Source organism: Apodemus sylvaticus, chromosome 4, assembly GCF_947179515.1.
Source record: "Apodemus sylvaticus chromosome 4, mApoSyl1.1, whole genome shotgun sequence".
Lineage (NCBI taxonomy): Eukaryota > Metazoa > Chordata > Mammalia > Rodentia > Muridae > Apodemus > Apodemus sylvaticus.
In genome coordinates, this window is record NC_067475.1 from 77,442,253 (window position 1) to 77,458,447 (window position 16,195).

The 16,195-nt window shown below is 44.9% G+C and overlaps 1 protein-coding gene across 1 annotated transcript in view; it reads right to left on the reverse strand.

Moving 5' to 3' along the window:
* Nup210l (nucleoporin 210 like) overlaps nucleotides 1-16,195 on the reverse strand; it is a 108,279-nt gene that overhangs the window by 34,829 nt on the left and 57,255 nt on the right. Inside the window, exons 17-23 of the mRNA XM_052179947.1 lie at nucleotides 14,169-14,361; nucleotides 11,698-11,786; nucleotides 10,912-11,016; nucleotides 10,375-10,476; nucleotides 5,847-5,975; nucleotides 3,595-3,722; nucleotides 1,875-2,007 (exon numbers count right to left, since the gene is read on the reverse strand). Of these exons, the coding sequence (XP_052035907.1) occupies nucleotides 1,875-2,007; nucleotides 3,595-3,722; nucleotides 5,847-5,975; nucleotides 10,375-10,476; nucleotides 10,912-11,016; nucleotides 11,698-11,786; nucleotides 14,169-14,361 (879 nt within the window). The remainder of the gene's footprint in view (nucleotides 1-1,874; nucleotides 2,008-3,594; nucleotides 3,723-5,846; nucleotides 5,976-10,374; nucleotides 10,477-10,911; nucleotides 11,017-11,697; nucleotides 11,787-14,168; nucleotides 14,362-16,195) is intronic.

Genomic DNA, 16,195 nt, shown 5'->3' on the forward strand with positions numbered 1-16,195 from the left:
TTTTTTTTCTGAGACAGGGTTTCTCTGTGTAGCCCTGGCTGTCCTGGAACTCACTCTGTAGACCAGGCTGGCCTCAAACTCAGAAATCCACCTGCCTCTGCCACCCAAGTATTGGGATTAAAGGCGTGCACCATCACCACCTGGCCTCCTTGAACCATTCTTTATGTTATTTTTTGAGGCAGAGTCTCTCATTGAACCTGAAGCCTAATGACTGGGCTAGCCCAGCTGCCCAGCAAGCTCCCTGGACCTGCCTGTCTCTGCCTCCGCAGGCCTGGGATTAAGGGTGCATGTTAGACCTGGCTTTTCATGTGGGCACAGGGCAATGAACTCAGGTCTCCGTGCTTTTGCCGCAATCCTCTCAGCCCTAGGAAATTACTTTTTATATAAGACTAAGATGAACACTGTTGGGGGACGTAGCTCCGGTGGTAGAGGCCCTGCTTAACATGCATGAAGCCCTGGGTTTGTTATATAAGATGGGATGTAGGCACAGGATGCCTGTAATGCCAGCATTCAGGAAGATGAGTTCAAAGCCAGCTTAGAATACATGAGATACTGTCTGAAAAAGTAAATAAGAAGGAAAAAAAGGTTGTATTATTTATGTTAAGTTATTCAGAGGCCATGGTGATGCCTTTAATCCAGAACTCAGAAGGCAGAAGTAGGTAGATCTTTCTGGGTTTCAAGGCCAGCCTGTTCTCCATAGTGAGTTCTAAACCAGCCTGGGCTACAAAGTGAGACCTTATCATAACATAAGATATACACATGGGAAGAGCTTGGAACTTTGGTACCTGCCTGTGGTTGTGTGCTAAGAAGGTTGAGGCAGGAGAAGCACTGAACTTAGGAATTTGATGCCAATAGATAGAGATAGAAGGAAGAGGAGAGAGGAAGCTGGAGAGATGGCTCAGTGGCTAAGAGCACTGGCTGTTCTTCCAGAGGACCCAGGTTTGATTCTTAGCACCCACACGACAGCTCATAGCTATGTGTAACTTTAGTCTCTGAGGAGCTGACACCCTCTTCTGGCCTATCTTCTGCACCTTCTACATGGTGCACACACACAGGAAAAACACTTATACACACAGAAATTTTTGAAACATGAAAAAAAAGGTTGAGAGAAAGTGAATATAAGGAATTTTAGTGATTTTTTTTGCGTCAGGGTCTCACTATGTAGCTCTGGCTGCCCTGGAACTTGCTACATAGTCCAGGTTGGCTTCAAACTCATGGAGATCCACCTGCCTCCCCAATGCTAGGACTAATGGTGGATGCTACCATGTCTGCCTTATTAATTCATTTTTATTAGTGTGTATGTGTATACATGGTATATGTGTGGAGACAGAGGACAACTTCCGGGAGTCAGTTCTCTTTCTATTATGTCTTCCAGGGACTGAGCTCAGGGGGCCATCAGCCTTTCATATCAGGCAGTTTTACCAGTGCAACTGTCTCCCTAGTGCATATATATATATATATATATATTGTGTGTGTGTGTACATACATAAATACATAGACTTTTGTGTGTGTGTGTGCTTTCTAAACTTTCTACAAGAACTATATACCATGTATTTATTAATCTTATAGGGAAGAAAACAGTTAATTAGCACTGGAGAGATGGAGCAGTTAAGAGCACTGACTGCTCTTCCAGAGGTCCTGAGTTCAATTCCCAGCAACCACATGGTGGCTCACAACCATCTGTAATGAGATCCGATGCCATCTTCTGGTGAGTCTAAAGATCATTACAGTGAACTCATATACAACAGATAAATATTTAAAAAAAGGAAAACAGTTAATTATATACAGGAAATCTCCCAGCAAAACATTCTGTATAAATGGGAAGGGACGATGCTGCGGAGGGAGGGATTGAGGACCCCAGGGCCTTCACTCACCTCAATGTGCCGAGGCGCCGATGTGAATTTCCTCCCCGTACTGTCTGTGGCAATGGCTACAAGTGTGGTTTGTCCTACAGTGACCGCACGGAGCATGTAGTTTTCAGAATACTCATCCTGATCTTCCATTAATCTGCAAAGATCCACGTGGTGCTGGTGAGAAAGATCTGGCAGTCTTTGTTTGTTTGTTTAAGACAGGGTCCCTCTGTGTGCCTCCGGCAGTCGGGGAACTTTCTGTGTGCACTGCTCTGGACTTACAGAGCTCTGCCTTCTTCTGCCTCCTGGTGTTGGGATTAAAGGGTTAATTAAAAATGCCACTAAGCTCTGCAAAGGTCTGGTTTTGACAAGGATCAGCAATTCATCTTTCTAAGATGCTTAATGTATCTTCTTTCTAATTGAACCTTCCAGAAAATGACTCTCCAGAGTCAAGACTAATTTCCTACAACGACAAGAAGTTCCTTGGGAGCAAAACCTTTCCTCCAGGCTGGAAGGATTCCATGTGACGAGGACAGAGCAGTAGCACTGTGAAGGCCAAACACCCAAGCACTTTCTCTCTGTACTTTGAGACAGAATCTCATATACCCCAGGATGGCCTTGAACTCACAATCCTGTCTCTACCTCCCAAGTGCTGGGATGACAGGTGTATGCTCAGGGAGTTCTTTTCTTTTCTTTTTTTTTTTTTTTGGATTTTTTTTTTCAAGACAGGGTTTCTCTGTGTAGCCCTGGCTATCCTGGAACTCACTCTGTAGACCAGGCTGGCCTCGAACTCAGAAATCCACCTGCCTCTGCCTCCCAGAGTGCTGGGATTACAGACGTGTGCCACCACCGCTCAGCTTCTTTTTTTTTTTAAAAAAAAGATGAATTTATTTATTTTATGCGTATGAGTACACTGTTGCTGTCTTCAGATACTCCAGAAGAGAGCATTTGATCCCCTTACAGATGGTTGTGAGCCACCATGTGGTTGCTGGGTATTGAACTCAGGACCTCTGGAAAAGCAGTCAGTGCTCTTAACCGCTGAGCCATCTCTCCAGCCCCCTCAGGGAATTCTTGTATGTCTTCTTTTTCGAAGGAGATTATCAAGAAAGTTGGTTGGACAATTTTTGAAGGTCTTCCAGGCTGGAGCACTCCCAGAAGATAACATTCAAGGAGAGTTTTAGAAAATAAAAACAGCAATGATATATTTTAGTGTATTGTAGGGATCTTGAATGTTTTAATTTTAATATTTAATTTTATGCTTTTATTTTACGTGTATGGGTCTTCGGTTTGCATGCATGCCTGTGTATCACTTGTGCATCTGATGCCCAGGTTGGCCAGAAGAGGGTATCCAATCTCCTGGAACTGGAGTTACAGATGGCTGTAAGCCACCAAGCAAGCACTGGAAATCAAACCCAAATCCTCTGGAAGAGCAGCCAGTGCTCTAACCACTGAGCCATTTCTCCAGCCCCTTATTTCAACTTTTGAGCGAGTCCTGAGTAGTTCAGACTGGCCTTAAACTTGTGATATCTCTGTCCCAGCCTCCTGAGTGCTGAGGTTACAGGTGTGCACCACAGCACCCAGCCTGGATGGATACTTCCCAGGGACACTGATGGAGAAGACATTGTATGGACAAAGAAAAATCCAGAAATGACAGAAAACAATCAGACCAAACTAAGGGAAGCTGAGAGGCCACGAGGAGAGAGACTCTCAGTGTAGGAGAGGAGAGGTACCAAGTGGAACTTACCTCAGGGTGACAATGGCAGATGCCAACTGCAGCCTGACACCCATGTTTCTGAAGTACTTGTTCCGGAAAGGGTGTTTGGAAGAGCCAAGAACCCTCACAGCCACTAAAACGGTTTTACCGATTTCAACCTGGTAGTTGGAAAAAGGCAGCAGGCGACAGGTATCCATTAAGTCAGGATGGCTGCATTTCCGACGGGGCAGACATGTCTGTGCATGTCAGGTGTTCCTGGCATGCCTCTGGTCAATCTACCCCGAAACTGGGTCGTGTACTATTTGTTTTTCCTCCCTGTGGATTTATTTGCCTCTCCCTCCCTCTCTCTCTCTCTCTCTCTCTCTCTCTCTCTCTCTCACACATCACATGTATTTGAGTGTATGTGCACACCTGGACACACCATAGGGTACCAGGGAGATCAGAGGACAATTAGCAGGAGTTATGTTATTCTCTTCTTTCACTGTGTGGGTCCTAGGATTGAGCTCAGATCCTCAGGCTTGCCAGTGGCACCCTGACCAGTGAGCCACCCAGCCACCCTTCTCCGTCTGTCGGTGTCTCCTCTTCTTCCCTCCCCACTCTGTGGCCCGAGCTGGCCTGAAGCTTATTAGTTAGGATAGGTTAGTTTTGAATTCACAAAGATCTGCCTTACTCTGCCTCCTGCATTCAGGGATTGCCCTCCCTCCCTCCCTCCCTCCCTCCCTCCCTCCCTCCCTCCCTCTTAAGTCAGTGTCTATCCTTGTAGCCCAGGCTGGTCTGGATCACACTGTGTACCCCATGTTAGCTTCAAACTCCTGGCAATCTTAGCCCCCTGAGTGCTGGGACTGAAGGAGTTAGCATCTATTCCCTCCTTTTGGATTTTTGTTGTTGCTTTGGTTTTGTGTCCTAAGATAGCCTTGAACTCACTATTCAGTGGATGCCCTCATCTTCTGGGATTACACACTTGCACCACTACACCTGGTGTACTGGTGTGGAGAGTGAACCCCCAGGTCAGGTAAGGACTCTATGTACTGACCTATATCACCAGTCTCTTCTTGGATTTTATATTCTTAGCCAGGTAATAGTGCACATCTTTAATCCCAACACTTGAGAGGCAGAGTCAGACAGATCTCTATGAGTTCACTGTCAGCCTGGTTTAAAGAGTGAGTTCTAGGACAGTCAGCGATACCCATTAGAAATCCTGTTTTGAATCTCCCCCACATCTATATGGAGAGAGGGGAGTTGTTCTCTGTGTAGTCTTGATTATCCTGGAACTCGGTAGGCCAGCGTTGGGATTAAAGGCATGTACCTTCACCACTGGTATTTGGCTTTTTGAGACACAGCTTCTCTATGCAGCCCTGGCTATCCTGGAACTCCCTATGTAGATTGGATTGGCCTTGAATTTACAAAGATAGCCTATTCTGTTTCTGTTGTGATTAAAGGCATGCACCATCACGATAATGTTTTGTTAGCATTGAACTGGGCTTATATTTTCCCCACAACCCCCTTTTATCTTTTGAGCCAATGTCTTCCAATGTGGTCTAGAGTAGCCACAATATCTTGATCTTTTTACTTCAGACTCTTATAAGTATACATTACCATGCCTGGTTTAAGTGTGTGTGTGTGTGTGTGTGTGTGTGTGTGTGTGTGTGTGTTTTCTCCCCAACATAGGGTTTCTCTGTGTAGCCCTGTCTATCCTGGAACTCACTCTGTAGACCAGGCTGGCCCCAAACTCAGAAATCTGCCTACCTCTGCCTCCCAAGTGCCGGGTTTAAAGGCGTGCACCACTACTGCCTGGCAAGTGTGTTTTTAACATTTTACCTATCAGTCCTGAATTAAGGCTGAAGCTTAGCAGTTGGGAGAATTGCTGAGAAACAGAAACAGCATGGGTTACACATAGTGAGTTCTAGGCTAGCCTGGGCTATAGGGTGAGACTCCTTCTCAACAAACAATAAATCAACTCAACTTCCTAAAATACCCATTTCATTTATCTTAATTTTCATTATGCTTAACACTGGAATGGTGTTTTTTGGTTTTTGTTTCATTTAATTTGTTTTTGTGGAGAAGATGACAGCTGATTGCAGAAGAGGACACACTCCTGAGCGGTGAGAGTGGACAATGGCCAAAGGGACCACAGTCTTTAAGGACTGGCATTTTATTAGTTTAAGGTCTTGGCGGGAACTAAAGCTGAGGAGAGACTGTTAAAATATTGTAGGAGCAATGAATAAAGCTTGTCACTCCTGACATGAAACAGCTCTCTGGCTTTATCAACAAAACACTCTCACCTTATCGATCAGATCCAGCTCTACCTCCTGTATGTCCGACACCCTGACCTGGGCCATTGCTGGACCCAAGTAGGCCAGGCACAGGTCATACACTTTCAGGGTCAGAAACCCAGGACGTGCTGGAACTAACTAGAAGGAAGAAGATGGCATTTAGTCAAGGCAAAACACAAGGATGGAAACAGAGGTTAAGGAACTTGAAATTCAGTAGCGTCTAACACAGATCTTAGTTATCAGCAGGGAACAGATTTCATGGATAAAAATCAAATGGCAGCCGGGCGGTGGTGGTGGTGGCGCGCGCCTATAATCTCAGCACTCTGGGAGGCAGAGGCAGGCCGATTTCTGAGTTTGAGGCCAGCCTGGTCTACAGAGTGAGTTCCAGGACAGCCAGGGCTACACAGAGAAAGCCTGTCTCAAAAAAAAAAAATCTTCAAAAAACCAAAATAACCCCCAAATATATATATATATATATATATATATATATATATATATATATATGGGGGGGTGGGGAGATGGCTCAGTGGTCAAGAGCACACAATGTCCTTCCAGAGGACCCCAATTCAGGTCCCAGCACCCATGACAAGATTCACAGCTGCTTGTAACTCCAGCTCCAGAGGATCAGATGCCTTTCTCTGGCCCTAGTGGCCACTTGCATTCATTTGTACAAACTCATGCACTGAAACATGTATATACACATAACTTAAAAACTAGTAATAAACATTTTTAAAAGATTTATTTATTTATTTATTATAAATAAATAAATATACTGTAGCTATCCTCAGACACACCAAAAGAGGGCATCAGATCAATCTCATTACAGATGGTTGTGAGACACCATATGATGCTGGATTTGAACTCATGACCTCTGGAAGAGTAGTCAGTGCTCTTAACCACTGAGCCATCTCTCCAGCCCCAGTAATAGCCATTTTATTAAACACAAGCATTATAGGCAGGCATGGTGGCACTCACCTTTAATCCCAGCATTAGGGAAGCAGAGGCAGAGGCAGTTGGATATCAAGACTAGCTCTGTTCAAATCCAAATCCAAAAAACCAAAAACAAACCCAAAAAAAAAACAAAACAAAACAAACAAACAAACAAAAAACCTTTTGAAAGAAAATATCGGAAACAAAAGCAACTCAGGAACATATCAAATCAGGTGCCTTTAATCCCAGCATTAGGGAGTCAGAGGCAGGTGGATCGCTGTGAGTTTGAATCCAGACTGGTCTACAGAGTGAGTTCCCCAGACAGCCAGGGCTACACAGAGAGAGGCCATGTCTCAGAAAAAACAAAAATGAAAAAACAACAAAAAAGAACACATCAAGGCCTGGAGAGATGACTGCTCTTCAGAGGATTCAATTCCCAGCAACCACATGGCAGCTTACAACTGTCTGTAACTCTAGTTCCAGGGAATCCTACACCCTCATACAGACATGCGTGCAGGGGAAACATCAATGCATATCATAAAGTAAGGGAACACTTCAAAAAGATTGCTCCCTGTAACCAACGGTGCAGCGATAAGAGGCGGGTTCCATGTGGTCCACAATGTACAGGGACGAGGGACAGAAACCACACGGCCATTTCAGCAGATGCAGGCAACACTGTTGACAGAAGCCAACAGCCCTCGTGACAACAGCTGTGATGGAATGATATTGGTAAATTTCCATGGGATTTCAGAGGACCTGGGTTCTCTGAAAAAGCAGCCAGGGCTCCTAACCGCTGATCCATCTCTCCAGCCCAAAGATAGGAAAGAATCCCTTAAGGGGGATGAGCCCTAACTTCCTAAGGAATATGCATTTTGTCAGAAAGCCCAAAAAAAGGCCTGAAGAAGCTGCAGGCAAAAAATGTGAAAACAGTGGGTGACGGACGGTACCAAGGGGTCACGGTCCTTGTCAGACTCAGTGAGGTCAAGCCTGTAAGGCCAAAGGGCCCAGCACAAGCTCTGTCCAGTCCATGGATGTGTTTTCATCATCCACCCAAACATCAGAAGTGGGATTCTTGGTAACATGGCCAGGGTCCAAGACTGCCAACCAAAGGCCAAGGCCCAATCCAAGGCGAAGACACCTCCTCCTCCATCTCAGGAGCCCAGAGTTGTCCAGGCACCTGTGAGGATCCCACAGCGAAGCACTCTGTTCTGTCAGTGTGAAAATTGATGGACAACCACCTATTCATAGATTTCAGGTTGTTGCTGTGACCACCACCATCCCCACAGGTACAGTGTCCATGTGGCATCCCCCCACCCCCCAGGCACACAGTGTCCATGTGGCATACCCTCAGGCAGGCACACCGTTTCCACATAGCACGCCCCCCCCCCCAGGCACACAGTTTCCATGTGTGGCACCCCCCCCCCACACACACACACAGTTTCCATGTGGTACCCCCCCCCCCCCACACACACACAGTTTCCATGTGGCTCATCTCCTGTGTTGTTTTCACAAATAAACTTGAGGCAGGATCTGTTAGAAATAAATCAAAACAACCTTGGAACATATCTAACTAAAGTTAAAGACCTCTATAATGAAAACTTTAAAATACTGAAAAGAGCCAGCAGGTTAGCCAGGACTATACAGTGAAACCCCACCTCAAAACAAAAATAAAAACCAAACATATGAAAAATAGACCTCCTACTTGACTTAGCTATAGCACTTCTGGGCATTTGCCCAAAGAGCTCTAGGATCACAGCTGTGTGCACAGCCATGTCCACAGCAGTTGAGTTATGGAACCAGCCTGTTCAGCAACAGAGGATCAAGAAAATGTGATGGGTAAACACAATTGGATTTTTTCAGCCATAAAGAAGATATCATTTGGAAGAAAATGGCTACAAGGGACAATCACATTAAGTGATTCTCAGAAAGACAAATCAGGCATGCTTCCTCTTATTTCTGAGGCCTAGACTATGTGTAGACACATAGAATCTTTTGTTTTGTGTTTTGTCTTTTTAAGATAGGGTTTCTCTGAGTAGCCCTGGCTGTCCTGGAACTCACTCTGTAGACTAGGCTGACCTTGAACTCAAGAGATATGCCTTTCTCTACTTCTTGAGTGCTGGGATTAAAGGTGTGTGTCACCACCACCTGACTAGACTCACATATATACAAAAAACTGTCTCAGAGGCAAAATGGAACACAGGAAGGGTAGGGCTAGAAAGGTTGGTACATTATGCATTTGCCCTAAAATGGCCATATGCAACCCAGTATAATTCAGTGCAAAGAAAAAAAGAGTGTTTTGGGTTGGGCCAAAGCTTAAATACCAGCACTTAGGAATTAAGACTTAGAAGGGTCAGGAGTTTAAGGTCATCTTTGGCTTCATAAGTCCACACCATCCTGGGCTATATTGAGGTTTGGTCTTTTGCTATCTATTGTAATGCTAAGTGAGGGCCCCCAAGACCTGTTGTCCCAGAGACATGAGAGAGTCAGCACATATACCTTGATTCCAAGTGATTTCTTTCTATTTAAAAGAAATAACTATCTCTCTCTCTCTCTCTCTCTCTATCTATCTATTTATTTATTTAATTTTATGTATGTGAGTACACTGTCACTATCTTCAGACACACCAGAAGAGGAAATCAGATCCCATTACAGATGGTTGTGAGCCACCATGTAGTTGCTGGGAATTGAACTCAGGACCTCTGGAAGAGCAGTCGGTGCTCTTAGCCACTGAGCCAGCTCTCCGGCCCCTCCAAGTTATTTCTGATTGGTAAATAAAGATGCCAACAGCTAATAGCTGGACAGGAGAGACATAGGTGGGCTTTAGATCTCCTGGGCTTGGGACTTGGAGAGAGACCATGAGAAGGAAGAAGGTTCAGAAACAGAAGGAAGAGAAGGAACCGGGAGTTAGGAGCCAAGGGAACATGGCCTGTGGGCTGACCAATGGCAGTTAAGGGCAGCCCTGATGACACACAGTAATATAATAACTCAAGGCTGTTGATAGGAAAGCAGATTCTAATAGAATAGAGATTAGTCTCTGCCTAGCTCTTGTGTTGTTTAAGGCTTATTGCAAATATAAACGTTGTGTATGGCCAGGCAGTGGTGGTGCATGCCTTTAATCCTAGCACTCTGGGAGGCAGAGGCAGGTGGATTTCTGAGTTCGAGGCCAGCCTGGTCTACAGAGTGAGTTCCAGGACAGCCAGGGATACACAGAGAAACCCTGTCTCTAAAAACCAAAAAAAAAAAAAAAAAAAAAAAAAAAAAGGTTGTGTATGACTTTTATTCAGGAACTAAAGGGTCAAAGGCAGGGTATAAACCCCAGGTCGGGACTAACTAATTTCTACAGGATGTTTGAGACCTTCTCTTAAAACAACTAGGACCAGAAAGACGGTCTAGATGTAAGGATGCTTGTTGCCAAGGCTGTTGGCCTGAGAGACTGATCCCTACAAGTTTTCAACACACACACACACACACACACACACACACACACACACACACACACTAACGTGATTAAAAAATTAAAAAAACAAAACACAACAAGAACAAAAGAAACAAAGCAACAAAAGTGGTTTGCCCCGAGACCACCAGTCTAGAAGCTTCGCTCACACACCTGGACCCAGCTTTCTGCTTCCATGTAAGTAATGGTGACGATATCTTGCTCACTGCTGTTGATGAGAAAGTAGCCAGATCCTTCCACAAGGTTAAATATTTCCTATAGAAAAGTCAGACAAACAATGTTCCAATCTTTTTGCTTTGTAGACTAAAGGAGATGACTTCTACTTAAAACAAGACAGTGGGTAGACAGGGGACAAAGTAGGACTGCCACAGAGAGGCTGTAAAGGACACTGCAGTTCATCCTTCCATCACCTCTGTGCATTTGAGTTTCTGCTTTTAAAGATTTATTTAGTTATATATGTTGTCTGCACAGCAGAGAGGGCATTGGAGCCATGAGAGTAAAGCTATAGACAGTGGTTGAGCAGCCATGTGGGTGCTGGGGCTTGACCTCAGGACTTCTAGAAGAGTGCCCAGTGCTCTTACGTGCTGAGCCACCCCTCCAGCAGGGGATGTGTATTTGATTTTCAGCAGCAGGTGAAGCATCCTGCGGCCTTACCACAGCAGTGTCCTCTGGTGGGCTTGTGTAGCTCACCTTCACCTCAGGGTGGTTGTAGATGGTGGCATTCTCAGGCTGGACCGTGACGTCTTCCACCAGGAGCAGTTCTACTGCTGCAGATCTTGGCAAGTTGGAAATCCCCTAGGCAGGAAGTGAGCACAGCAGAGAACAGCTGACAACTTTCTAGCTAATGACTTGGAGAGGAGCTCTTTTTTCCACTAATTTATTCACTTTACATCCTGACTGTGACTCCTCTCCTTCCGGTCCTCCCTCACATAGTCCCTTCCCCATGCCCCCCTCCCCTCTCCTCTGAGGAGAGGGAGGCCCTGCCTGGATACCAAAGCCACCAAAGCACAAAAAGTCACTGTAGATGAGCATCCTCTCCCACTGAGGCCAGACAAGGTGGCCCAGTTAGAAACTTGAATTAATTTCCACTTCTTCCCTTTTTTCTCCCTTTCCATCTTCCCCTTCTTTCCTTCCTTCTTTAATTTTATTAGTTCCTAAATAAGAATTTCAGTCAACATGTTTTGATTATATCCCCTCTCCGCTCCCCAGCTCTTCCCAGACTCCCTCTTTCTTACTCCAATGCTCCTTAGAGCCCCATTTCCTGGCTCACTCCAACTCTGTGTGTCCTCTCCTCTCCCTCTCCACACACACACACACACACACACACACACACACACACACACACACACACCATTCAATTTTGAGATAAGATCTCACTAATTAACCCAGGCTGGAATTGCAGGCCTGTGCTGCCAAGCCAGGCCCTAAGCTGTGTTCCTTAATCACAGTTTCCACTCAATCACAGTTTCCACTCACTTTTGGGCTTTTCTTCCCTGAATAACCAGCAAAATTGACTCCAATGAGCACAGTCCCCTTTATCTGATGCACCTCAAGGATCTGATGGCCTAAAGCAGGAAAACACTGTAAGAACAGGTATACCCACTGCAAAGCAGACTCCAGAAAACTAATGCTTGTCTCAGGTTTTTCCAAATGACATTTTATTGGGGAAAAATGTTGAAAGGGGAGAAATACAAAAAGCAGAGCATTGGGTTTGTACTGACCCTGCCATATGACTCCAAGACAAGGACCTCTTAGGTCCTTATGAAATTAGGCCAGGCAAAAACCTAAAATTCTTTCTTCCTGTAAAGGCCTATAAATCTAAAAATGGGCGGGAAGCAAATATATGGGAAAATTATTGTGTATAAAATATCAATTTATAAATAACAATAACAGTCTTTTGGGGCCTTTATTTTTTATATAATTTATTTTTATTTTATGTGCATTGGTGTTTTTCCTGCATATATGTCTATGTGAGGCTATCAGAAGCCTTGGAACTAGAGTTAGAGGCAGCTATGAACTGTGATGTGGTGCTGGGAACTGAACCAGGGACCTCTGGAAGAGTAACCAGCGCTCTTATCCACTGAGCCATCTTTCCAGGCCCCTGGGTCCTTTTCTTAGCTTCACTTATCTTTATATAGATTGCAATCAGTCACTCAAAAAATAGAATGGAGCATTATTTATTGTTTTTAATTAAAAACATGTGCATGTGGTGGGGTGTTGGGGTTTAGTCTGATGCTAAATTCTGTACCCAAGGTCTATGAGTGACTTCTCATGGTTACCAGCTTTTGTTGTACAAACCTTGTTCCTTGACTTAAAACTGATGGTTAAATAAAATTGGGTACAGTCAATTACTGGAGAGATTCGAGGCAGGTGGGTTTTGAGTTACCTGGTTGGGAGTGGGGAGGAGAGAGGAGAGAGGAGACACCAGGAAGGAAGGAGGAAGAACAGGGAGAGGAGGAAGCCGCCATGAGGGGTGATGGACTGTGAGCACGTGGCCAGGAGAAACAGCAAGTATCTGGGGTACACTGACGGGGAGGCGGCCAGGCCAGCGGTTAGGACAATAGATTAGGACTGACTCCCAGTAACTGTCAAAATAAAATAACCATAGTCTGTGTCTCGTTTATTTGTAAGCTAGTGGGGGATAAGCTTAAATTGGTTGTATTACATTTTGGTCCACCTTACATCAGGAATTGAACTAAAGTAATCTGAGACAAGTTACAGTGTAGAAAGGCACAACCTTTCCATACATGTGAATTCGAGGCCACCAGAAGCCAGCGCTCCGCTTGGCTTGGTGGAAAGCACAGCTTATCCTGAGGCCTGAGGAGAAAACCAGCAGACTAATCTGGGCCCACGGAGTCCCCAGCGCACATGTGTGGGGGTGGAGGTGGGGTGGGGGTGCGGTTAGTTCTCTCTTTCCAACATACTTGTCTTTGAACTCAGGTCACTGCAAGCTCCTTGATCTGCTGAGCCAACTTAATGTACCTCTTTTCCTTTTTCCTTCCTTCCCCTTCCCTTTCCCCTTCTTTCCCCTCTACTTCCCTCATCTCCTCTCTCCTCCCCTCCCCTCTCCTCTCCTTTCCTTTTGAGACAGGGTTCTCACTGAATAATCCTGGCTGGCCTCAGACTCACAGAGACTGCATCTGCCTCCTGACTACTAGATTAAAGATCTGTGTCTTCTGAGCCCAGTTTCAGCAAGTGCTACCACCTGAGGTTCAGGATATTTACTTCAGTAAAGACAGACATGACATTCCTAGAGACAGCTTTTAATTCAATGAAGATGAGGAAAAGCTAAAAGAACGGGGTATATATAAAGAGAGCAAGGGGCAGGAGAGATCCTGTCATGCTTACTGAAGGATGCTACTGGAAGGCGTGGTGGGGACAGGTCCCTATTGGAGCATTCCAGGTGAGTGCTGTAGCACGGAGCTATGTTCACAGCTCCCTCACATTAACTTTGTATTTTATCTCACAGCTTTGTAATTTTGAGTCAGGTCTTATGGAGGTTAAGCTTATCTTTTGAATTCACTATGGAAGCTGCTGACAGACGGCCATGACTCTTGACCCTCCTGTTTTGACCTCCTGGCTGCTGAGACAGTCTTGTTTCTATCACGCCGTTTATCTGGTGCTGAGGATCAAACCCAGGTTTTTGTATATGCTATGCAATCTGACTTCCAACTGACCGTCACCCTCTTCTTTTTCTCTCCTTTTCTACCAGCCCCCTCTTGATTTCTTGGCACTGGGGATAGAACACAGGATCCCACATAAGCTAGACGCATGTTCTATCAATGGACAACGCTGCCAATCCTATCTTGTGTTTTTCTATAAAAATGCACAAATATCAAAGATGAAGGCAACATGGTAAAGTTTAGAATGAAACGCTTGTTTCTAAGGAACCAACGGGAACCATAAGTAACGCCCTGTGGCATCTGCAGCTGTTTACAGTACAGTACCGTGCAGCCGCGTCTGTCCACTGCCATCGTCTCGGGCTACCATCTCCACTGACTTAGAATCTTCAAAATGGGCTAGCGTCTTGTTGGAAGATTTCCATTCTAGCATCAGTGAGCTGAAATTATCAAATTTCCTCCCGTGTTGATCAAACACTGCCAGTTCTAGGACTGAGTTCCTCAAGCTGGACACAGGAATCTGCATGATAATAAAAGGCCATAAAAACTTGGGGTCATCAGGCCCACCAGTGGGTAAAGGCCCTTGCCACAAAATCCTGGAATGGATTCTATCACTGGAACACACATAAAGGTGGAAGAGGGAACTAAATTCACAAAGTTGTCCTCTGACTGCCACACACACCATGGTAACTGTGTGCACACACACACACACACACACACACACACACTACATGGATGCACACAATGCCTTACTTCTAGAAAATTCAATAGCCTTAGGGCTGACAAGCTATCTTTGGAGAGAGGACTTATGTTTCCTCTGCTCTTCCCATTTTGATAGTTTTTTAACTTTGCCTGGCCAGCAGTTGTTAACACGTGGTATTATATTTTTTCTCTTTCTCTTCTCTTCCTCACTTTCAGGGGGTTGGGAACAGGTTTTTATTTATTGCATTTTGTTTCTGAATGATGATACTTTAGCTCCCCAAAAGTATTTCCCAAGAGAGAGAACATTTTTTAATGTAAACAAACAAAACAATAATATTATACTTAAGGAAAAAATATGTTTTTAGTTTTATTTTTGGCTTTGTGCATGTGTATGTCCATGTGCATGCCCATGCACTTGTGTACAGGCTACTCATTGAGATTAGAAGCTGTGGTGGTTTAAACAGGTTTGGTCCCCACAGACTCATGTGTTTGAATGCTTGGCCCATTGGGAGTAGCACTATTAGGAGATATGGCTTTGCAGGAGGAAGTGTGTCGCTGTGGAGGCAGGCTTTTAGGTCTTACACAGTCTCCTTCTGTTGCCTGCAGACCAAGAACTTGGGCTGCTGAGATGGCTCAACGGGTAAGAGCACTGACTGCTCTCCCCAAAGTCCTGAGTTCAAATCCCAGCAACCACACGGTGGCTCACAACCATCTGTAATGAGATCTGACACCCTCTTCTGGTGTGTCTAAAAGATAGCTACAGTGTACTTACATATATCAATAATAAATAAATCTTTGGGCCAGAGCAAGCAGGGACTGAGTGAGCAGGGTTAACCAGAGCGAGCAGAGGTCCTAAATTCAGTCCCCAGCAGCCACATGAAGGCTCACAACTATCTGTACAGCTATAGTGTACCATATACATTAAATAAATAAATAAATAAATAAATAAATAAATAAATCTTTAAAAAAAAGATGTAGAACTCTCAGCTCTTTTCCAGCACTGTGTCTGCCTACATAATTCCATGTTTCCCACCATGATGATAATGGACTAAACCTCTGAAGTGTAAGCCAGCCCCAATTAAGCATTTTCCTTTATAAGAGTTGCCTTGGCCGGGCAGCGGTGGTGGAGCACGGCTGTAATCCCAGCACTTGGGAGGCAGAGGCAGGCAGATTTTTTAGTTCGAGGCCAGCCTGGTCTACAGAGTGAGGACAGTCAGGGCTATAAGAGAAACCCTGTCTCAGAAAAACAGAACAACAAAACAAAACAAAACAAAAAGTTGCTTTGGTGATGGCATCTCTTTGGGATGACAGAAACCCTAAGACGGGAGTGGCCACTGGCTCTCTGCAGCTGGAGTTACAAGTGGCTGTAAGCTGCCTGTTATGGGTTCAGAAACTGAACGAAGGTCCTCTCAATGAGCAGCAAGAACTCTTAAACACTTATCCATCTCTCCAATACCTCATGCTTAGGAATGTGGACATCTGTTCTGGAGAGATTGTGCAGTGAGTTTTAGAGTGCTTGTGCTGCAAGCAAAGGACCTAAGTTCAAATCCCCCAAGCCTGCAGAAACCCTGGGACAGTACTGTGTACTGTTCTGTAGTTCTAGCACTCTTTCAGTGAGATAGGAGATAGACAAGGCAGCTAGTTAGCAGATG